Source organism: Engystomops pustulosus, chromosome 7, assembly GCF_040894005.1.
Source record: "Engystomops pustulosus chromosome 7, aEngPut4.maternal, whole genome shotgun sequence".
In the NCBI taxonomy this organism is placed as follows: Eukaryota; Metazoa; Chordata; class Amphibia; order Anura; family Leptodactylidae; genus Engystomops; species Engystomops pustulosus.
In genome coordinates, this window is record NC_092417.1 from 177,701,001 (window position 1) to 177,724,999 (window position 23,999).

Genomic DNA, 23,999 nt, shown 5'->3' on the forward strand with positions numbered 1-23,999 from the left:
ACAAGGTCAGAGATGTCTTCTACACACCCAAATCTTATAGGTACTAGAAGATACAGCATAGAATCACAAGGACACAAAATGGCATGAAGTGACTCTGTAAACTTGACTCATCTCAGGCAAAAAGTTGCTCTTCTCTGTTCATTTTCACTTGACTTTGGCAGAGATTTCTACATGTAAACGGGTGTAATTTCACATAAAAATGGGAATGTTACAAAGGACTTTCATCATTTCATCCCCAACCTAATGGGGTGAGCAATTTAACGAGGCAAATTCTGGTGACAGGTTCCCTTTAAGTGCCTGCCCTGCTTTATGCCATCTATATATTGAGACATATCGCGCCCCCCCCCCCTTTAGCTCCATACAATTTCCATAATAGCGATCCCTCCGAGTATAATTGCGCGCCGTCCGTATGATTATTCCGCAATTACCGCCATATAATCTTCGGTAGGTTATTACGGTATTAGGACGACGTAGTTTAATGCATGTGGAATACATTTAAGGGAAATGAGAAGCTACAAGTCGGCGGGAGGGAAAAAAAAATGTATGAATTATTATTAGACGTCCCGGAAAAAAAAAATAGGGAAGGGAAGACGCTGGGAAGAAAGAAGAGAATGACGGATTAAACGCCAGCAATTATACGGCACAATAGTAACGGAGCGCGGAGGAGAATCATCACATCTCTCCCCAATGTCACCGCTGCACCCAACACTGAGCCCAAGGCAGAGACCCAGAGGCACCGAGGCGGGAGGGAAAGGTGATACTAGGCAGGTCACTGCAAGGACGTGGATAAGAAGAGATGAGGCAGCTGAGGCCATGAGCAGGGGTTATATAGCGGCAGCCACAACATCTCTGCAGCCATGTGACATACAAGGGCTCTTTACTACCCCCATGCATCGTCCAGTCCTTTCAAAAGCATCAGATATGGCTACCATATTCTACGGGAGAGTATAGTGGGCATGCTCTATGCTCTGTGCAGGGAGGAGGTGAGATGTGATCTAGTGACCTGTGTAGGAGAGTATAGTGGGCATGCTCTATGCTCTGTGCAGGGAGAGGGAGGAGGTGAGATGTGATAGTGACCTGTGTAGGAGAGTATAGTGGGCATGCTCTATGCTCTGTGCAGGGAGGAGGTGAGATGTGATAGTGACCTGTGTAGGAGAGTATAGTGGGCATGCTCTATGCTCTGTGCAGGGAGGAGGTGAGATGTGATATAGTGACCTGTGTAGGAGAGTATAGTGGGCATGCTCTATGCTCTGTGCAGGGAGGAGGTGAGATGTGATATAGTGACCTGTGTAGGAGAGTATAGTGGGCATGCTCTATGCCCTGTGCAGGGAGGAGGTGAGATGTGATATAGTGACCTGTGTAGGAGAGTATAGTGGGCATGCTCTATGCCCTGTGCAGGGAGGAGGTGAGATGTGATATAGTGACCTGTGTAGGAGAGTATAGTGGGCATGCTCTATGCTCTGTGCAGGGAGGAGGTGAGATGTGATAGTGACCTGTGTAGGAGAGTATAGTGGGCATGCTCTATGCTCTGTGCAGGGAGAGGGAGGAGGTGAGATGTGATATAGGGACCTGTGTAGGAGAGTATAGTGGGCATGCTCTATGCCCTGTGCAGGGAGGAGGTGAGATGTGATATAGTGACTTGTGTAGGAGAGTATAGTGGGCATGCTCTATGCTCTGTGCAGGGAGGAGGTGATATGTGATCTAGTGACCTGTGTAGGAGAGTATAGTGGGTATGCTCTGTGCTCTGTGCAGGGAGGAGGTGAGATGTGATATAGTGACCTGTGTAGGAGAGTATAGTGGGCATGCTCTATGCTCTGTGCAGGGAGGAAGTGAGATGTGATCTAGTGACCTGTGTAGGAGAGTATAGTGGGCATGCTCTGTGCTCTGTGCAGGGAGGAGGGGAGCTGTGATATAGTGACCTGTGTAGGAGAGTATAGTGGGCATGCTCTATGCTCTGTGCAGGGAGGAGGTGATATGTGATCTAGTGACCTGTGTAGGAGAGTATAGTGGGTATGCTCTGTGCTCTGTGCAGGGAGGAGGTGAGCTGTGATATAGTGACCTGTGTAGGAGAGTATAGTGGGCATGCTCTATGCCCTGTGCAGGGAGGAGGTGATATGTGATCTAGTGACCTGTGTAGGAGAGTATAGTGGGCATGCTCTATGCTCTGTGCAGGGAGGAGGTGATATGTGATCTAGTGACCTGTGTAGGAGAGTATAGTGGGCATGCTCTATGCTCTGTGCAGGGAGGAGGTGAGATGTGATATAGTGACTTGTGTAGGAGAGTATAGTGGGCATGCTCTATGCTCTGTGCAGGGAGGAGGTGATATGTGATCTAGTGACCTGTGTAGGAGAGTATAGTGGGCATGCTCTGTGCTCTGTGCAGGGAGGAGGTGAGATGTGATCTAGTGACCTGTGTAGGAGAGTATAGTGGGCATGCTCTATGCTCTGTGCAGGGAGGAGGTGATATGTGATCTAGTGACCTGTGTAGGAGAGTATAGTGGGCATGCTCTATGCTCTGTGCAGGGAGGAGGTGATATGTGATCTAGTGACCTGTGTAGGAGAGTATAGTGGGCATGCTCTATGCTCTGTGCAGGGAGGAGGTGAGATGTGATATAGTGACTTGTGTAGGAGAGTATAGTGGGCATGCTCTATGCTCTGTGCAGGGAGGAGGTGATATGTGATCTAGTGACCTGTGTAGGAGAGTATAGTGGGCATGCTCTGTGCTCTGTGCAGGGAGGAGGTGAGATGTGATATAGTGACTTGTGTAGGAGAGTATAGTGGGCATGCTCTGTGCTCTGTGCAGGGAGGAGGTGAGATGTGATATAGTGACTTGTGTAGGAGAGTATAGTGGGCATGCTCTGTGCTCTGTGCAGGGAGGAGGTGAGATGTGATATAGTGACCTGTGTAGGAGAGTATAGTGGGCATGCTCTGTGCTCTGTGCAGGGAGGAGGTGAGCTGTGATATAGTGACCTGTGTAGGAGAGTATAGTGGGTATGCTCTATGCTCTGTGCAGGGAGGAGGTGAGCTGTGATATAGTGACCTGTGTAGGAGAGTATAGTGGGCATGCTCTATGCTCTGTGCAGGGAGGAGGTGAGATGTGATATAGTGACCTGTGTAGGAGAGTATAGTGGGCATGCTCTATGCCCTGTGCAGGGAGGAGGTGAGATGTGATATAGTGACCTGTGTAGGAGAGTATAGTGGGCATGCTCTGCGCTCTGTGCAGGGAGGAGGTGAGATGTGATATAGTGACTTGTGTAGGAGAGTATAGTGGGCATGCTCTATGCTCTGTGCAGGGAGGAGGTGATATGTGATCTAGTGACCTGTGTAGGAGAGTATAGTGGGCATGCTCTATGCCCTGTGCAGGGAGGAGGTGAGATGTGATATAGTGACTTGTGTAGGAGAGTATAGTGGGCATGCTCTGTGCTCTGTGCAGGGAGGAGGTGAGATGTGATATAGTGACCTGTGTAGGAGAGTATAGTGGGCATGCTCTATGCTCTGTGCAGGGAGGAGGTGAGATGTGATATAGTGACCTGTGTAGGAGAGTATAGTGGGCATGCTCTATGCTCTGTGCAGGGAGGAGGTGAGATGTGATATAGTGACTTGTGTAGGAGAGTATAGTGGGCATGCTCTATGCTCTGTGCAGGGAGGAGATGATATGTGATCTAGTGACCTGTGTAGGAGAGTATAGTGGGCATGCTCTATGCCCTGTGCAGGGAGGAGGTGATATGTGATCTAGTGACCTGTGTAGGAGAGTATAGTGGGCATGCTCTATGCCCTGTGCAGGGAGGAGGTGAGATGTGATATAGTGACTTGTGTAGGAGAGTATAGTGGGCATGCTCTGTGCAGGGAGGAGGTGAGATGTGATATAGTGACTTGTGTAGGAGAGTATAGTGGGCATGCTCTGTGCTCTGTGCAGGGAGGAGGTGAGATGTGATATAGTGACTTGTGTAGGAGAGTATAGTGGGCATGCTCTGTGCTCTGTGCAGGGAGGAGGTGAGCTGTGATATAGTGACCTGTGTAGGAGAGTATAGTGGGTATGCTCTATGCTCTGTGCAGGGAGGAGGGGAGCTGTGATATAGTGACCTGTGTAGGAGAGTATAGTGGGCATGCTCTGTGCTCTGTGCAGGGAGGAGGTGAGATGTGATATAGTGACCTGTGTAGGAGAGTATAGTGGGCATGCTCTATGCTCTGTGCAGGGAGGAGGGGAGCTGTGATATAGTGACCTGTGTAGGAGAGTATAGTGGGCATGCTCTGTGCTCTGTGCAGGGAGGAGGTGAGATGTGATATAGTGACCTGTGTAGGAGAGTATAGTGGGCATGCTCTGTGCTCTGTGCAGGGAGGAGGTGGGATGTGATATAGTGACCTGTGTAGGAGAGTATAGTGGACATGCTCTGTGCAGGGAGGAGGTGAGATGTGATATAGTGACCTGTGTAGGAGAGTATAGTGGGCATGCTCTGTGCTCTGTGCAGGGAGGAGGTGGGATGTGATATAGTGACCTGTGTAGGAGAGTATAGTGGACATGCTCTGTGCAGGGAGGAGGTGAGATGTGATATAGTGACCTGTGTAGGAGAGTATAGTGGGCATGCTCTGTGCTCTGTGCAGGGAGGAGGGGAGATGTGATCTAGTGACCTGTGTAGGAGAGTATAGTGGGCATGCTCTATGCTCTGTGCAGGGAGGAGGTGAGATGTGATATAGTGACCGGTGTAGGAGAGTATAGTGGGCATGCTCTGTGCTCTGTGCAGGGAGGAGGTGAGATGTGATATAGTGACCGGTGTAGGAGAGTATAGTGGGCATGCTCTGTGCTCTGTGCAGGGAGGAGGTGAGATGTGATATAGTGACCGGTGTAGGAGAGTATAGTGGGCATGCTCTATGCTCTGTGCAGGGAGGAGGTGAGATGTGATCTAGTGACCGGTGTAGGAGAGTATAGTGGGCATGCTCTATGCCCTGTGCAGGGAGGAGGTGAGATGTGATATAGTGACCGGTGTAGGAGAGTATAGTGGGCATGCTCTGTGCTCTGTGCAGGGAGGAGGTGAGATGTGATATAGTGACCTGTGTAGGAGAGTATAGTGGGCATGCTCTATGCTCTGTGCAGGGAGGAGGTGAGATGTGATCTAGTGACCTGTGTAGGAGAGTATAGTGGGCATGCTCTGTGCTCTGTGCAGGGAGGAGGTGAGATGTGATATAGTGACCTGTGTAGGAGAGTATAGTGGGCATGCTCTATGCTCTGTGCAGGGAGGAGGGGAGCTGTGATATAGTGACCTGTGTAGGAGAGTATAGTGGGCATGCTCTATGCTCTGTGCAGGGAGGAGGGGAGCTGTGATATAGTGACTTGTGTAGGAGAGTATAGTGGGCATGCTCTGTGCTCTGTGCAGGGAGGAGGTGAGATGTGATATAGTGACCTGTGTAGGAGAGTATAGTGGGCATGCTCTGTGCTCTGTGCAGGGAGGAGGTGGGATGTGATATAGTGACCTGTGTAGGAGAGTATAGTGGACATGCTCTGTGCAGGGAGGAGGTGAGATGTGATATAGTGACCTGTGTAGGAGAGTATAGTGGGCATGCTCTGTGCTCTGTGCAGGGAGGAGGTGAGATGTGATATAGTGACCTGTGTAGGAGAGTATAGTGGGCATGCTCTATGCTCTGTGCAGGGAGGAGGTGAGATGTGATCTAGTGACCTGTGTAGGAGAGTATAGTGGGCATGCTCTGTGCTCTGTGCAGGGAGGAGGTGAGATGTGATATAGTGACCTGTGTAGGAGAGTATAGTGGGCATGCTCTGTGCTCTGTGCTGGGAGGAGGTGAGATGTGATATAGTGACCTGCGAAGGAGAGTATAGTGGGCATGCTCTATGCCCTGTGCAGGGAGGAGGTGAGATGTGATATAGTGACCTGTGTAGGAGAGTATAGTGGGCATGCTCTATGCCCTGTGCAGGGAGGAGGTGAGATGTGATATAGTGACCTGTGTAGGAGAGTATAGTGGGCATGCTCTATGCCCTGTGCAGGGAGGAGGTGAGATGTGATATAGTGACCTGTGTAGGAGAGTATAGTGGGCATGCTCTATGCTCTGTGCAGGGAGGAGGGGAGCTGTGATATAGTGACCTGTGTAGGAGAGTATAGTGGGCATGCTCTGTGCTCTGTGCAGGGAGGAGGTGAGATGTGATCTAGTGACCTGTGTAGGAGAGTATAGTGGGCATGCTCTATGCCCTGTGCAGGGAGGAGGTGAGATGTGATATAGTGACCTGTGTAGGAGAGTATAGTGGGCATGCTCTATGCTCTGTGCAGGGAGGAAGTGAGATGTGATCTAGTGACCTGTGTAGGAGAGTATAGTGGGCATGCTCTATGCCCTGTGCAGGGAGGAGGTGAGATGTGATATAGTGACCTGTGTAGGAGAGTATAGTGGGCATGCTCTATGCTCTGTGCAGGGAGGAGGTGATATGTGATCTAGTGACCTGTGTAGGAGAGTATAGTGGGCATGCTCTATGCCCTGTGCAGGGAGGAGGTGAGATGTGATATAGTGACCTGTGTAGGAGAGTATAGTGGGCATGCTCTATGCCCTGTGCAGGGAGGAGGTGAGATGTGATATAGTGACCTGTGTAGGAGAGTATAGTGGGCATGCTCTATGCCCTGTGCAGGGAGAGGGAGGAGGTGAGATGTGATATAGTGACTTGTGTAGGAGAGTATAGTGGGCATGCTCTATGCTCTGTGCAGGGAGGAGGTGAGATGTGATATAGTGACCTGTGTAGGAGAGTATAGTGGGCATGCTCTATGCTCTGTGCAGGGAGGAGGTGAGATGTGATATAGTGACCTGTGTAGGAGAGTATAGTGGGCATGCTCTATGCTCTGTGCAGGGAGGAGGGGAGCTGTGATATAGTGACCTGTGTAGGAGAGTATAGTGGGCATGCTCTATGCCCTGTGCAGGGAGGAGGTGAGATGTGATATAGTGACCTGTGTAGGAGAGTATAGTGGGCATGCTCTGTGCTCTGTGCAGGGAGGAGGTGAGATGTGATCTAGTGACCTGCGTAGGAGAGTATAGTGGGCATGCTCTATGCCCTGTGCAGGGAGAGGGAGGAAGTGAGATGTGATCTAGTGACCTGTGTAGGAGAGTATAGTGGGCATGCTCTGTGCTCTGTGCTCTGTGCAGGGAGGAGGTGAGATGTGATCTAGTGACCTGTGTAGGAGAGTATAGTGGGCATGCTCTATGCTCTGTGCAGGGAGGAGGTGAGATGTGATATAGTGACCTGTGTAGGAGAGTATAGTGGGCATGCTCTATGCTCTGTGCAGGGAGGAAGTGAGATGTGATCTAGTGACCTGTGTAGGAGAGTATAGTGGGCATGCTCTATGCCCTGTGCAGGGAGGAGGTGAGATGTGATATAGTGACCTGTGTAGGAGAGTATAGTGGGCATGCTCTATGCTCTGTGCAGGGAGGAGGTGAGATGTGATATAGTGACCTGTGTAGGAGAGTATAGTGGGCATGCTCTATGCTCTGTGCAGGGAGGAGGTGAGCTGTGATATAGTGACCTGTGTAGGAGAGTATAGTGGGCATGCTCTATGCTCTGTGCAGGGAGGAGGTGAGATGTGATATAGTGACCTGTGTAGGAGAGTATAGTGGGCATGTTCTATGCTCTGTGCAGGGAGGAGGTGAGATGTGATATAGTGACCTGTGTAGGAGAGTATAGTGGGCATGCTCTGTGCCCTGTGCAGGGAGGAGGCGAGATGTGATATAGTGACCTGTGTAGGAGAGTATAGTGGGCATGCTCTATGCTCTGTGCAGGGAGGAGGTGAGATGTGATATAGTGACCTGTGTAGGAGAGTGTAGTGGGCATGCTCTATGCTCTGTGCAGGGAGGAGGTGAGATGTGATATAGTGACCTGTGTAGGAGAGTATAGTGGGCATGCTCTGTGCCCTGTGCAGGGAGGAGGCGAGATGTGATATAGTGACCTGTGTAGGAGAGTATAGTGGGCATGCTCTATGCTCTGTGCAGGGAGGAGGTGAGATGTGATATAGTGACCTGTGTAGGAGAGTATAGTGGGCATGCTCTATGCAGGGAGGAGGTGAGATGTGATATAGTGACCTGTGTAGGAGAGTATAGTGGGCATGCTCTATGCTCTGTGCAGGGAGGAGGTGAGATGTGATATAGTGACTTGTGTAGGAGAGTATAGTGGGCATGCTCTATGCTCTGTGCAGGGAGGAGGTGAGATGTGATCTAGTGACCTGTGTAGGAGAGTATAGTGGGCATGCTCTATGCTCTGTGCAGGGAGGAGGTGATATGTGATCTAGTGACCTGTGTAGGAGAGTATAGTGGGCATGCTCTATGCTCTATGCAGGGAGGAGGTGAGATGTGATATAGTGACCTGTGTAGGAGAGTATAGTGGGCATGCTCTATGCTCTGTGCAGGGAGGAGGTGAGATGTGATATAGTGACTTGTGTAGGAGAGTATAGTGGGCATGCTCTATGCAGGGAGGAGGTGAGATGTGATATAGTGACCTGTGTAGGAGAGTATAGTGGGCATGCTCTATGCTCTGTGCAGGGAGGAGGTGAGATGTGATATAGTGACTTGTGTAGGAGAGTATAGTGGGCATGCTCTGTGCTCTATGCAGGGAGGAGGTGAGATGTGATATAGTGACCTGTGTAGGAGAGTATAGTGGGCATGCTCTGTGCTCTATGCAGGGAGGAGGGGAGCTGTGATATAGTGACCTGTGTAGGAGAGTATAGTGGGCATGCTCTGTGCTCTATGCAGGGAGGAGGGGAGCTGTGATATAGTGACCTGTGTAGGAGAGTATAGTGGGTATGCTCTATGCTCTGTGCAGGGAGAGGGAGGAGGTGAGATGTGATCTAGTGACCTGTGTAGGAGAGTATAGTGGGCATGCTCTGCGCAGGGAGGAGGTGAGATGTGATATAGTGACTTGTGTAGGAGAGTATAGTGGGCATGCTCTATGCCCTGTGCAGGGAGGAGGTGAGATGTGATCTAGTGACCTGTGTAGGAGAGTATAGTGGGCATGCTCTATGCGCTGTGCAGGGAGGAGGTGAGTTGTGATATAGTGACTTGTGTAGGAAAGTATAGTGGGCATGCTCTATGCTCTATGCCAGTGATGGCGAACCTTTTAGAGACCGAGTGCCCAAACTTCAACAAAGACCCACTTATTTATCGCAAAGCGCCAACACAGAAATGTAATTAGTGATTTATACTCCCTTCTCTGATACAGCTTTCATTGATACCGGCACCTGAGGCACCAATAAAGCAGAAAAAAGTCCCAGGTAGAGCTTTCTCTTTAAAATACCTCTGTGCACAGCAAGTCCTGGGCTGTCTGGGACTGCAGGAAGATACCTGGAGTCATCTCTGATGATGGCCTGTGTGCCCACAGAAAGGGCTCTGAGTGCCACCTCTGGCACCAGTGCCATAGGTTAGCCATCACTGCTCTATGCTCTGTGCAGGGAGGAGGTGAGCTGTGATATAGTGACCTGTGTAGGAGAGTATAGTGGGCATGCTCTATGCTCTGTGCAGGGAGGAGGTGAGATGTGATATAGTGACCTGTGTAGGAGAGTATAGTGGGCATGCTCTATGCTCTGTGCAGGGAGGAGGTGAGATGTGATATAGTGACTTGTGTAAGAGAGTATAGTGGGCATGCTCTGTGCTCTGTGCAGGGAGGAGGTGAGATGTGATCTAGTGACCTGTGTAGGAGAGTATAGTGGGCATGCTCTATGCCCTGTGCAGGGAGGAGGTGAGATGTGATATAGTGACTTGTGTAGGAGAGTATAGTGGGCATGCTCTGTGCTCTGTGCAGGGAGGAGGTGAGATGTGATATAGTGACCTGTGTAGGAGAGTGTAGTGGGCATGCTCTATGCTCTGTGCAGGGAGGAGGTGAGATGTGATATAGTGACTTGTGTAGGAGAGTATAGTGGGCATGCTCTGTGCTCTGTGCAGGGAGGAGGTGAGATGTGATATAGTGACTTGTGTAGGAGAGTATAGTGGGCATGCTCTGTGCTCTGTGCAGGGAGGAGGTGAGATGTGATATAGTGACCTGTGTAGGAGAGTGTAGTGGGCATGCTCTATGCTCTGTGCAGGGAGGAGGTGAGATGTGATATAGTGACTTGTGTAGGAGAGTATAGTGGGCATGCTCTGTGCTCTGTGCAGGGAGGAGGTGAGATGTGATATAGTGACCTGTGTAGGAGAGTATAGTGGGCATGCTCTATGCTCTGTGCAGGGAGGAGGTGAGATGTGATATAGTGACTTGTGTAGGAGAGTATAGTGGGCATGCTCTATGCTCTGTGCAGGGAGGAGGTGAGCTGTGATATAGTGACCGGTGTAGGAGAGTATAGTGGGCATGCTCTGTGCTCTGTGCAGGGAGGAGGTGAGATGTGATCTAGTGACCTGTGTAGGAGAGTATAGTGGGCATGCTCTATGCTCTGTGCAGGGAGGAGGTGAGATGTGATCTAGTGACCTGTGTAGGAGAGTATAGTGGGCATGCTCTATGCTCTGTGCAGGGAGGAGGTGAGATGTGATCTAGTGACCTGTGTAGGAGAGTATAGTGGGCATGCTCTATGCTCTGTGCAGGGAGGAGGTGAGATGTGATATAGTGACTTGTGTGGGAGAGTATAGTGGGCATGCTCTATGCTCTGTGCAGGGAGGAGGTGAGATATGATATAGTGACTTGTGTGGGAGAGTATAGTGGGCATGCTATATGCCCTGTGCAGGGAGAGGGAGGAGGTGAGATGTGATATAGTGACCTGTGTAGGAGAGTATAGTGGGCATGCTCTGTGCTCTGTGCAGGGAGGAGGTGAGATGTGATATAGTGACTTGTGTGGGAGAGTATAGTGGGCATGCTCTATGCCCTGTGCAGGGAGGAGGTGAGATGTGATATAGTGACTTGTGTGGGAGAGTATAGTGGGCATGCTCTATGCTCTGTGCAGGGAGGAGGTGAGATGTGATATAGTGACCTGTGTAGGAGAGTATAGTGGGCATGCTCTATGCTCTGTGCAGGGAGGAGGTGAGATGTGATATAGTGACTTGTGTGGGAGAGTATAGTGGGCATGCTCTATGCTCTGTGCAGGGAGGAGGTGAGATGTGATATAGTGACTTGTGTAGGAGAGTATAGTGGGCATGCTCTATGCTCTGTGCAGGGAGGAGGTGAGCTGTGATATAGTGACCTGTGTAGGAGAGTATAGTGGGCATGCTCTATGCTCTGTGCAGGGAGGAGGTGAGATGTGATATAGTGACTTGTGTAGGAGAGTATAGTGGGCATGCTATATGCCCTGTGCAGGGAGAGGGAGGAGGTGAGATGTGATATAGTGACCTGTGTAGGAGAGTATAGTGGGCATGCTCTATGCTCTGTGCAGGGAGGAGGTGAGCTGTGATATAGTGACCTGTGTAGGAGAGTATAGTGGGCATGCTCTATGCTCTGTGCAGGGAGGAGGTGAGATGTGATATAGTGACTTGTGTAGGAGAGTATAGTGGGCATGCTATATGCCCTGTGCAGGGAGAGGGAGGAGGTGAGATGTGATATAGTGACCTGTGTAGGAGAGTATAGTGGGCATGCTCTGTGCTCTGTGCAGGGAGGAGGTGAGATGTGATATAGTGACTTGTGTGGGAGAGTATAGTGGGCATGCTCTATGCCCTGTGCAGGGAGGAGGTGAGATGTGATATAGTGACCGGTGTAGGAGAGTATAGTGGGCATGCTCTATGCTCTGTGCAGGGAGGAGGTGAGATATGATATAGTGACTTGTGTGGGAGAGTATAGTGGGCATGCTATATGCCCTGTGCAGGGAGAGGGAGGAGGTGAGATGTGATATAGTGACCTGTGTAGGAGAGTATAGTGGGCATGCTCTGTGCTCTGTGCAGGGAGGAGGTGAGATGTGATATAGTGACTTGTGTGGGAGAGTATAGTGGGCATGCTCTATGCCCTGTGCAGGGAGGAGGTGAGATGTGATATAGTGACTTGTGTGGGAGAGTATAGTGGGCATGCTCTATGCTCTGTGCAGGGAGGAGGTGAGATGTGATATAGTGACCTGTGTAGGAGAGTATAGTGGGCATGCTCTATGCTCTGTGCAGGGAGGAGGTGAGATGTGATATAGTGACTTGTGTGGGAGAGTATAGTGGGCATGCTCTATGCTCTGTGCAGGGAGGAGGTGAGATGTGATATAGTGACTTGTGTAGGAGAGTATAGTGGGCATGCTCTATGCTCTGTGCAGGGAGGAGGTGAGCTGTGATATAGTGACCTGTGTAGGAGAGTATAGTGGGCATGCTCTATGCTCTGTGCAGGGAGGAGGTGAGATGTGATATAGTGACTTGTGTAGGAGAGTATAGTGGGCATGCTCTATGCCCTGTGCAGGGAGGAGGTGAGATGTGATATAGTGACCTGTGTAGGAGAGTATAGTGGGCATGCTCTATGCCCTGTGCAGGGAGGAGGTGAGATTTGATATAGTGACCTGTGTAGGAGAGTATAGTGGGCATGCTCTGTGCTCTGTGCAGGGAGGAGGTGAGATGTGATATAGTGACCTGTGTAGGAGAGTATAGTGGGCATGCTCTGTGCAGGGAGGAGGTGAGATGTGATATAGTGACTTGTGTGGGAGAGTATAGTGGGCATGCTCTGTGCTCTGTGCAGGGAGGAGGTGAGATGTGATCTAGTGACTTGTGTAGGAGAGTATAGTGGGCATGCTCTATGCTCTATGCCCTGTGCAGGGAGAGGGAGGAGGTGATATGTGATCTAGTGACTTGTGTAGGAGAGTATAGTGGGCATGCTCTATGCCCTGTGCAGGGAGGAGGTGAGATGTGATATAGTGACCGGTGTAGGAGAGTATAGTGGGCATGCTCTATGCCCTGTGCAGGGAGGAGGTGAGATGTGATCTAGTGACCTGTGTAGGAGAGTATAGTGGGCATGCTCTATGCTCTGTGCAGGGAGGAGGTGAGATGTGATCTAGTGACCTGTGTAGGAGAGTATAGTGGGCATGCTCTATGCCCTGTGCAGGGAGGAGGTGAGATTTGATATAGTGACTTGTGTAGGAGAGTATAGTGGGCATGCTCTGTGCTCTGTGCAGGGAGGAGGTGAGATGTGATATAGTGACCTGTGTAGGAGAGTATAGTGGGCATGCTCTATGCCCTGTGCAGGGAGGAGGTGAGATGTGATATAGTGACCTGCGTAGGAGAGTATAGTGGGCATGCTCTATGCCCTGTGCAGGGAGGAGGTGAGATGTGATATAGTGACCTGTGTAGGAGAGTATAGTGGGCATGCTCTATGCCCTGTGCAGGGAGAGGGAGGAAGTGAGATGTGATCTAGTGACCTGTGTAGGAGAGTATAGTGGGCATGCTCTATGCCCTGTGCAGGGAGGAGGTGAGATGTGATATAGTGACCTGTGTAGGAGAGTATAGTGGGCATGCTCTATGCCCTGTGCAGGGAGGAGGTGAGATGTGATATAGTGACCTGTGTAGGAGAGTATAGTGGGCATGCTCTATGCTCTGTGCAGGGAGGAGGTGAGCTGTGATATAGTGACCTGTGTAGGAGAGTATAGTGGGCATGCTCTATGCTCTGTGCAGGGAGAGGGAGGAGGTGAGATGTGATATAGTGACCTGCGTAGGAGAGTATAGTGGGCATGCTCTATGCCCTGTGCAGGGAGGAGGTGAGATGTGATATAGTGACCTGTGTAGGAGAGTATAGTGGGCATGCTCTATGCCCTGTGCAGGGAGGAGGTGAGATGTGATCTAGTGACCTGTGTAGGAGAGTATAGTGGGCATGCTCTATGCTCTGTGCAGGGAGGAGGTGAGATGTGATATAGTGACTTGTGTAAGAGAGTATAGTGGGCATGCTCTGTGCTCTGTGCAGGGAGGAGGTGAGATGTGATATAGTGACCTGTGTAGGAGAGTATAGTGGGCATGCTCTATGCTCTGTGCAGGGAGGAGGTGAGATGTGATATAGTGACTTGTGTAGGAGAGTATAGTGGGCATGCTCTATGCTCTGTGCAGGGAGGAGGTGAGATGTGATATAGTGACCTGTGTAGGAGAGTATAGAGGGCATGCTCTATGCAGGGAGGAGGTGAGATGTGATCTAGTGACCTGTGTAGGAGAGTATAGTGGGCATGCTCTGTGCTCTGTGCAGGGAGGAGGTGAGATGTGATCTAGTGACCTGCGTAGGAGAGTATAGTGGGCATGCTCTATGCCCTGTGCAGGGAGGAGGTGAGATGTGATAGTGACCTGTGTAGGAGAGTATAGTGGGCATGCTCTATGCCCTGTGCAGGGAGAGGGAGGAAGTGAGATGTGATCTAGTGACCTGTGTAGGAGAGTATAGTGGGCATGCTCTATGCTCTGTGCAGGGAGGAGGTGAGATGTGATCTAGTGACCTGTGTAGGAGAGTATAGTGGGCATGCTCTATGCCCTGTGCAGGGAGGAGGTGAGATGTGATATAGTGACCTGTGTAGGAGAGTATAGTGGGCATGCTCTATGCTCTGTGCAGGGAGGAGGTGAGATGTGATATAGTGACTTGTGTAAGAGAGTATAGTGGGCATGCTCTGTGCTCTGTGCAGGGAGGAGGTGAGATGTGATATAGTGACCTGTGTAGGAGAGTATAGTGGGCATGCTCTATGCTCTGTGCAGGGAGGAGGTGAGATGTGATATAGTGACCTGTGTAGGAGAGTATAGTGGGCATGCTCTATGCCCTGTGCAGGGAGGAGGTGAGATGTGATATAGTGACCTGTGTAGGAGAGTATAGTGGGCATGCTCTGTGCTCTGTGCAGGGAGGAGGTGAGATGGGATATAGTGACCTGTGTAGGAGAGTATAGTGGGCATGCTCTATGCCCTGTGCAGGGAGGAGGTGAGATGTGATATAGTGACCTGTGTAGGAGAGTATAGTGGGTATGCTCTGTGCTCTGTGCAGGGAGGAGGGGAGCTGTGATATAGTGACCTGTGTAGGAGAGTATAGTGGGCATGCTCTATGCTCTGTGCAGGGAGGAGGTGAGATGTGATCTAGTGACCTGTGTAGGAGAGTATAGTGGGCATGCTCTATGCTCTGTGCAGGGAGGAGGTGATATGTGATCTAGTGACCTGTGTAGGAGAGTATAGTGGGCATGCTCTGTGCTCTGTGCAGGGAGGAGGTGAGATGTGATATAGTGACCTGTGTAGGAGAGTATAGTGGGCATGCTCTATGCTCTGTGCAGGGAGGAGGTGAGATGTGATATAGTGACCTGTGTAGGAGAGTATAGTGGGCATGCTCTATGCCCTGTGCAGGGAGGAGGGGAGCTGTGATATAGTGACCTGTGTAGGAGAGTATAGTGGGCATGCTCTATGCTCTGTGCAGGGAGGAGGTGAGATGTGATATAGTGACCTGTGTAGGAGAGTATAGTGGGCATGCTCTGTGCTCTGTGCAGGGAGGAGGTGAGATGTGATATAGTGACTTGTGTGGGAGAGTAAAGTGGGCATGCTCTATGCTCTGTGCAGGGAGGAGGGGAGCTGTGATATAGTGACCTGTGTAGGAGAGTATAGTGGGCATGCTCTATGCTCTGTGCAGGGAGGAGGTGAGATGTGATATAGTGACCTGTGTAGGAGAGTATAGTGGGCATGCTCTATGCCCTGTGCAGGGAGGAGGTGAGATGTGATATAGTGACCTGTGTAGGAGAGTATAGTGGGCATGCTCTGTGCTCTGTGCAGGGAGGAGGTGAGATGTGATCTAGTGACCTGTGTAGGAGAGTATAGTGGGCATGCTCTATGCTCTGTGCAGGGAGGAGGTGAGATGTGATATAGTGACCTGTGTAGGAGAGTATAGTGGGCATGCTCTATGCCCTGTGCAGGGAGGAGGTGAGATGTGATATAGTGACCTGTGTAGGAGAGTATAGTGGGCATGCTCTATGCTCTGTGCAGGGAGGAGGTGAGATGTGATATAGTGACTTGTGTAGGAGAGTATAGTGGGCATGCTCTATGCCCTGTGCAGGGAGGAGGTGAGATGTGATATAGTGACTTGTGTAGGAGAGTATAGTGGGCATGCTCTATGCTCTGTGCAGGGAGGAGGTGAGATGTGATATAGTGACTTGTGTAGGAGAGTATAGTGGGCATGCTCTATGCCCTGTGCAGGGAGGAGGTGAGATGTGATATAGTGACCTGTGTAGGAGAGTATAGTGGGCATGCTCTATGCCCTGTGCAGGGAGGAGGTGAGATGTGATATAGTGACCTGTGTAGGAGAGTATAGTGGGCATGCTCTATGCCCTGTGCAGGGAGGAGGTGAGATGTGATATAGTGACCTGTGTAGGAGAGTATAGTGGGCATGCTCTATGCCCTGTGCAGGGAGGAGGTGAGATGTGATCTAGTGACCTGTGTAGGAGAGTATAGTGGGCATGCTCTGTGCAGGTCACTTTGCAGGGAGGGTTAGGAGGTTTACCGTGCCCATAATCTATTGTCTTCAATGGAAGGGTGTTGTGGGCATGCTCTGTGCCTTATGCAGGGAAGTGGAGGAGATTAGCTGTGACCATTACCAGAGAACAGGTAGTTCAGAGGATGAGATACTGACTGCTCACATACAGCCCAGGCAGGATGAGATACTGACTGCTCACACACAGCCCAGGCAGGATGAGATACTGACTGCTCACATACAGCCCAGGCAGGATGAGATACTGACTGCTCACATACAGCCCAGGCGGGATGAGATACTGACCGCTCACATACAGCCCAGGCAGGATGAGATACTGACTGCTCACATACAGCCCAGACGGGATGAGATACTGACTGCTCTCATAAATCCCTGGCTGGGATAGGAGCAGAAAACCTCTGCAGCCTCACAGCGCAACGTGTCAGTGCGGATCAGAGCGATATCCAAGGGATATACAGGAGCCGACACTGGATACAGATCAAACACAACCCGGCAACAGCTCAACCGCGGCCGAGATAATCAGCTGCTACATCTACTGAGGATGAACTGAACACTATAGTTAAAATGTGCATTAAGGAACCTGTCAGCAGATGTGACCATAAAGACTGCAGCCAGTGTTATGCATTGTCCCTGGAGAGATGTGTAATCAGACCTCACACTGCTGTGCTCTGTGCTCTCTGCAGCCAGTGTTATGTATTGTCCCTGGAGAGATGTGTAATCAGACCTCACACTGATGTGCTCTGTGCTCTCTGCAGCCAGTGTTATGTACTGTCCCTGGAGAGATGTGTAATCAGACCTCACACTGCTGTGCTCTGTGCTCTCTGCAGCCAGTGTTATGTATTGTCCCTGGAGAGATGTGTAATCAGACCTCACACTGCTGTGCTCTGTGCTCTCTGCAGCCAGTGTTATGTATTGTCCCTGGAGAGATGTGTAATCAGACCTCACACTGCTGTGCTCTGTGCTCTCTGCAGCCAGTGTTATGTATTGTCCCTGGAGAGATGTGTAATCAGACCTCACACTGCTGTGCTCTGTGCTCTCTGCAGCCAGTGTTATGTACTGTCCCTGGAGAGATGTGTAATCAGACCTCACACTGCTGTGCTCTGTGCTCTCTGCAGCCAGTGTTATGTATTGTCCCTGGAGAGATGTGTAATCAGACCTCACACTGCTGTGCTCTGTGCTCTCTGCAGCCAGTGTTATGTATTGTCCCTGGAGAGATGTGTAATCAGACCTCACACTGCTGTGCTCTGTGCTCTCTGCAGCCAGTGTTATGTATTGTCCCTGGAGAGATGTGTAATCAGACCTCACACTGCTGTGCTCTGTGCTCTCTGCAGCCAGTGTTATGTATTGTCCCTGGAGAGATGTGTAATCAGACCTCACACTGCTGTGCTCTGTGCTCTCTGCAGCCAGTGTTATGTATTGTCCCTGGAGAGATGTGTAATCAGACCTCACACTGCTGTGCTCTGTGCTCTCTGCAGCCAGTGTTATGTATTGTCCCTGGAGAGATGTGTAATCAGACCTCACACTGCTGTGCTCTGTGATCTCTGCAGCCAGTGTTATGTATTGTCCCTGGAGAGATGTGTAATCAGACCTCACACTGCTGTGCTCTGTGCTCTCTGCAGCCAGTGTTATGTATTGTCCCTGGAGAGATGTGTAATCAGACCTCACACTGCTGTGCTCTGTGCTCTGTGCAGCCAGTGTTATGTATTGTCCCTGGAGAGATGTGTAATCAGACCTCACACTGCTGTGCTCTGTGCTCTGTGTAGCCAGTGTTATGTATTGTCCCTGGAGAGATGTGTAATCACACCTTTGTGTATGCTCCTAGTAGCAGCAGGACTGTGATTTATGGATTTATATTCCAGGATTGTACCTGGATGTGTCCTCTCACTGCATCTGACCACAGGTTGTGTATGGTATAGTCAAGGTGCAGTACCACACACAACCTGTAGCTAGTTGTGGCGCTGTTTCTTTGTAAATAAAGCAGTAATGTCTGTGTAATCCTTGCCGCCCCATGACCCTACGTCTCCCTTGTTGCAGGAACATATACCTATATGTATAAGGGGCACTAGAAGATCACACGCTCCTCTAAGCGCCTGACTAGGGGTCCCGGGGGAGCCGCCTGCAGGCTGTTATGTGCACATAATTTTCGTCTCCTCTCTGCGGGAGGTAAATCTTCACCTGTCAGTCCCATCATGTAACTCAGCGCGTTGTACGCAGTGATGAGAATCAGGAGTGACAGGAGGCCGCGCTCTGCATCCAGGAGAAGCCACTCGTCCGGGGTCACAATGTTACGAGCGTCACGTGACACCGATGTATCCACCGGCAGGAAACAAAAACAGTCTTGTAGTTTAACCCTTTCCGCTTTTTACTCCATTACGCCATTTTTACCACCTCCTGATCAATTTTTAATAAAATTTTTACGTGTTGAGATATGTCGAAAAAAAGTGGCAATTCCAACATTTTCCCTCACAGGGTTTACCGTCGGGAATAATCTCTAAATATTTCGAAATATTGGGCATTATGGGACACGGCGATCCCCGACATGTTTATGGTTTGACTTTTTTTTTTTTTTTTTTTTATTCTTATATGTGTTCTGGAGAAAGAACACAGAACAAGAATTGTTTTTAAATAATTACATTTTTTTTTTTTTGTAACCATTATTTCAGGTCCCTTCGGGTTCTTTAACCCTAGTGGGGCCTGATCACTCATACAATACAGCAGCACTGCAGCATATTGTAGATATACTATGGTGCGCCCCAGACTGTAATATAGAGATTGTAACGACGGCTATGGAGATTCCGGCCGTGACAGCGCTGATCGGCGCCCTCCGGTGACGTCACGGGGGCATTGACCGGTATTGAAAGTTGGTGGTGCTCACGAGTAGAGCTGATAGGTGCCAAGGTCACCTAGCTGAGCTGAGTTGCTGACTGTTGGAAACTGGTGGGGGCCCCTTAAAAATTGAAAGGGGTGGGGGGCCCTGGGGCTAGAGCCCCAGGAGCCCTCCTTTAATCCGGCCCTGGTTGCACCTAATATGTGGCAGCACTGACCGCAGCAGTCACAGGTAGGTGACAGTGGTGTAATACAGCAGACACCCACTGCATATGCGGAACGTTCAGCCCATGTGCTCTCTCCATAAAGCCCCTACTGCTGTATGACATCATATATATGTCGCACAATGGTAAGGATGTAGTTAAGCTCATATGTACAACGAAAAACCAATTATGTATTTTTTAGATTTTTTTTTTTTGTTGTAATTAAAGTTAATTCCACTGGCAGACGACCTCCAGGCTAATCCCGGCTCCACCTTCCTGCACTAAGACATGATATACAGTCAGCTGCGTATACACTCTATACATTCTTACCATCTCCTGGTGTCATTTCTTCTCCTCTGCTCTGCCATCAATCTCATGATGCCTCAGCACAGCATCACATGAGCATCTAGAGACAGATCCACCTCTTCTAGCCGGCGGTGCACTATGCTCATCCTCCCCATCTGTATTCTCCATACCAAAAGTATACAGGCAGGGAGGCTGAGCTGTGAGCTCCTACATATAACTGTGTGATTACTATTAATAGCTATGATAGAAGATTCTGCCCCCCCAGTGGAGAGTCTGTGTGGTACAGTCCATCATACAGGGGGGGTCTGGTACCTCCATAGCCCCCGATGTAGAAGGTGTGAGTCCCCCACCACCCATCCAAAAACATCCAGTATAGAGAGACAGAAACAGAGAATAGGCCGACACCTGCAATAGCAGAAGGGAGGAGCCGGGCCGGGGGGTGGTTCTTTAATATTTGAGTGTTCCATAAAATTTTGGAAACATTGATACTATTTACTAGTATATTTTTTTGTCACCAATAGAGGATTATATAACGTTGTAGAGTCTTGTACCCCCCGGGGGTCTTCATTGTAAACTGATGATACAACAAAACATTTGGGGGGTGGGGATCGATCAACGGGGGTGGGATTTTTGTTTTTTTTCCCCTTTTAATATGATCAATGAAGCCCTGGAGATGACACAGATATAATACTAGGGGTTGTGTTACCATAAATCATGGCCCTGGTGTCTGACCTTGTGACAGGACGCCCTCCCAGGAGACGTGACCTCCAATAAATTCTCCCGAGGACGACACTATCCTGACACAAGGACTTTCTCCAGGATGGTGGTGACTTACTAGCCCCCTCACATCAGAGGTTACCGGTTACAGAGGTCAGGGGTGCAGGCAGGAGGTCGGGAATAGGTCAGAGGCAGCCATTTTGTTGGAGTCCACTATATCTCAGTCTTACAAATGGAAGGACCGAGACACACGTTCTCCCAGATAAACTGGCTGCCTCCGGTGGCGAGGATGATGTACTGCATGCAGGGGATGGAGAACATCCATGGTGGAGCGTTACCTGTCCGCAGGGGCGCAGCTCTTCTTGGTTTTATGTATTTATCTGATGCAAAAGCAGAGAAGAAAGAGGAAAGAAAGGAGAAGCGGTCACAGGGATGTATGTTAGTAGCAGCAGGACTGTGATATATGGATTTATATTCCAGGATTGTAGCTTCTCCATGTGCCCTGGGGCTGTGTCCTCACACTTTGCTCACTGCAGAGCTGTGCTTGTATTACCGGCCGGTTCCAGCTCACAGTTTTGGGTGTAAACGCTCCATTTTCCAAGACATGAAGTATTTCCTCGGCTCCAGACTGGAGGGAATAGACTGTTCTGCAGATCAGTCATTATGGAGCCTCCCTGCGCTGCAACAGATTATCGGCCATCAGGAGAAACGACTGGTGTGCGGAGCGGCCCCGGAAGTATCTCCCAGGCTTTATCCATCACAGAATCGCTTTATCTATATCCCTGCCGCAGTGTAAGAGAGGAGATAAGAGGAGCCACAGACCGAGGACAGTCGCGGGTTATACATGCTCTAGTATCAGGACGGCTGCAGTACTGCTCAGGGCCAGCAGAGGCAGCAGAGTCCCATGATACCGATTCCACTGCATCAGATATTAGAGAGAAGGATCTCATCTTTAAGAGTCCATCAGGTGAGTTACAGAACCGGAGATGCGGGTATCTATAGACATAGTTAGGAATGTGAGCTGCAGAGAAACAACCACTTTCCACCTCCAACTACATCTGTAACAGCCTGTATCTCCGGTTCGGTACATCCCAAGCCTGATGTGAACAGAAAGCTGAGATTCTTATCTTTAATATGACACTGGCAGCATGCTTCTAGGTGCTATATAACGGAATATACGGGCATCCGAAGTGTCCCTCCCCCTGCGGCCTCTAAACTTTACTCATCTCAGGTAAAATCTGACTCTCTTCTGCTCATTTTCACATGACTTCGGAGGAGGTTTTCTAGAATCAGATTTTAGTCATGGATCAATGGCAGCGTCACTGATACAGGGTGTGAAACCATTGCTGCAGCTTCATATCCGAGATGGACTCAAGAGTGGGGCAGACGTAAAAGTAAGTTTTTGTTCATCTTGAAAAGCCTCTGCAATGTAATCCGGCACATCCCCTTTAAGTAATGACCTCAGTGACAAGAGGTCACCTTCCATCTGCTCCTCCTGCTCTCATCTACTGGGAACCTACAGGATATAACCTGCACTGATACAATGTAACGACACCTCTGCTCGTCAGTTACACTTGCGGTTTTCTCCATGGAAACCTTCCTGCTTTTCCAGTTGGATCACTTACGGGTCTGAAAGTGACAGACACCACTGGTCCCGGTTACATGGACCAATCACATGATCAATGCAATGATCTTCTCTAAGAAATTGCTAGACAGGGTGTGAATGTTACCCTAAAATTATTTGCACCTTTTATGGAGGTGACACCAACTTTGTGATAGTGTAAAATCTTACACCTGAGCCGATTTGCAGGACACTGAGGGCTAGACATGCACCTTCAAGTTTAGCCAAATTCACATTTGTGACATAAATATCATAACAGACTGTGCCTGCAGCCTCCACCAGGGGGAGCCTAACCGCATACAGATGTATACAGGTCAGATTTATTGTTATAAACAGTCGATACATAATAAACCTTGTGCTGCAGATTCTAGTCTTAGTCACTGACGGCTCTGCTAGAAGTGCCAGGTAGGTCATGGGACCGGCTTCGACCAATCCGTGCCCTCGCTGGACCATAAATATCATCTGATGGTCTGCTGTGGGCAACCATTGGCTGAAGCCATCCCATTACCCCCGGACACTTCAGGCCAAGGCATTCGGGTTGAAGACCACCAAATTCTTGTGATGCTGATCAATTCCATGACAAAACAAGGACACCCACTAAATTATCTCTAATAACCTATAGGAGCTGGAGAGGGAAAAACTTACGACACTCCTCTTCGTCACTGCCATCAGTGCAGTCGGGGACCCCATCGCACTGCCAGCTCCCTGGGATACAGTCCCCACTGCTGCACATGAAGTTCCCAGGGATGTTACATCTCGTTCTGTTGCTCTCCGGTATCAGCTGTCCTTCTGTAAGACAATGAGAAGAAGACAAAAAAACATCAGCAACCGCAGCAGAAGACAGTAGGGGGCGCTAATAAATGGGTAATTAGACATTCTTATGGCCAAAGGTAGTGTCCAGTGTCCTCCCATTAACCCCAGTATGGAGATCTGGACATGGTTGCGGGTAGTCTCCCAGGTCGCTACCTCTTGATTTCGGCTGAGTCAAGGAACAGTTAGGTGAAGTTTGTGTGAAGTAGGGGAGGTGGCAGAGGATCCGGTATACACAACGAGGCCTAAACCAGTGCAAAACCATAATTACTCAAACCTTAGGAGCAGGAACATGGTGGAACCTGTAAGTAGCCCCATGGACATGACTCGGAGACTCGTGGACGGTTGGTGGGAGCCCTGCAGCTCAGCTATGGCATATCACACCCTCCACTCTTCTATCGCTTTACTAACGGTCTCCACAACTCATTACTACGCATCGCTAACGACTATCCCTCACGCTTCAGGAGACGCGGAAACTCGTGGAGGAAGTCAGAAGTCATCACAGACTTGAGCTCGGGGTCTGGTGGAGCAGCGAGCTCCATGTAAGCAACGGTCACGTAACCACTTACAGAGAACAGTACTCCGTCTGGGTGGGGGACGACGCTTCTCCTTGTGGAGACCACCAAGGTGGTAGAGATAGTAGATGACGAATTGTATGTAACCTGGCTCTCCTCCAAGAAGGACAGCGAGGTCTTTTAATCGCGAGGACTGACTAATTGGGCAGCTTTCCTATTTGTGAATGCAAACGAGTTGCACCGTATCACATTAGAAGTAGTCGGAGTTAAGACGAGGTAACCGAGAACGATTGCCGTCGTTTCGGCCACTGCCTACAATGATCGATGGTTTCTGACATCACTACAACTTACAACAATAAGATCCTCGCATTCACATTTCCCGAAATATTTCGTTGTGACAGCTCTGGTCCCAGTGTCCCCTACTACAAGGTCCCCACCCCCCAAGGCTTTTACCTACTTCTCCGAGTGAAGAGGAGCGATGTAACCAGACAGATACACGGCTCCCTGGAAGTAGGTCGAGTTATGTAAAACCTGGAACGTCGCGCGCTGCTGGCACCTTCTGAGGATCTTAAAAAATGTCATAATTGTCCTCGGCAACCGGGAAGCTGCCGACGGGTGTAGGACACAGCCGCATTGTCTGAGCACATGGGCCTACAATCCTAATAT

The 23,999-nt window shown here is 49.9% G+C and overlaps 1 protein-coding gene across 4 annotated transcripts in view; it reads right to left on the reverse strand.

Annotated features, from left to right (window-relative positions):
• Positions 1–23,999, reverse strand: part of LDLRAD3 (low density lipoprotein receptor class A domain containing 3) — a 157,645-nt gene that overhangs the window by 90,451 nt on the left and 43,195 nt on the right. For 3 of the 4 annotated variants that reach the window (XM_072119045.1, XM_072119046.1, XM_072119042.1), the window contains exons 2-3: positions 22,654–22,797; positions 20,726–20,767 (exon numbers count right to left, since the gene is read on the reverse strand). In XM_072119045.1, the coding sequence (XP_071975146.1) occupies positions 20,726–20,767; positions 22,654–22,797 (186 nt within the window). The remainder of the gene's footprint in view (positions 1–20,725; positions 20,768–22,653; positions 22,798–23,999) is intronic. The other variant, XM_072119043.1, reaches the window with a different exon arrangement.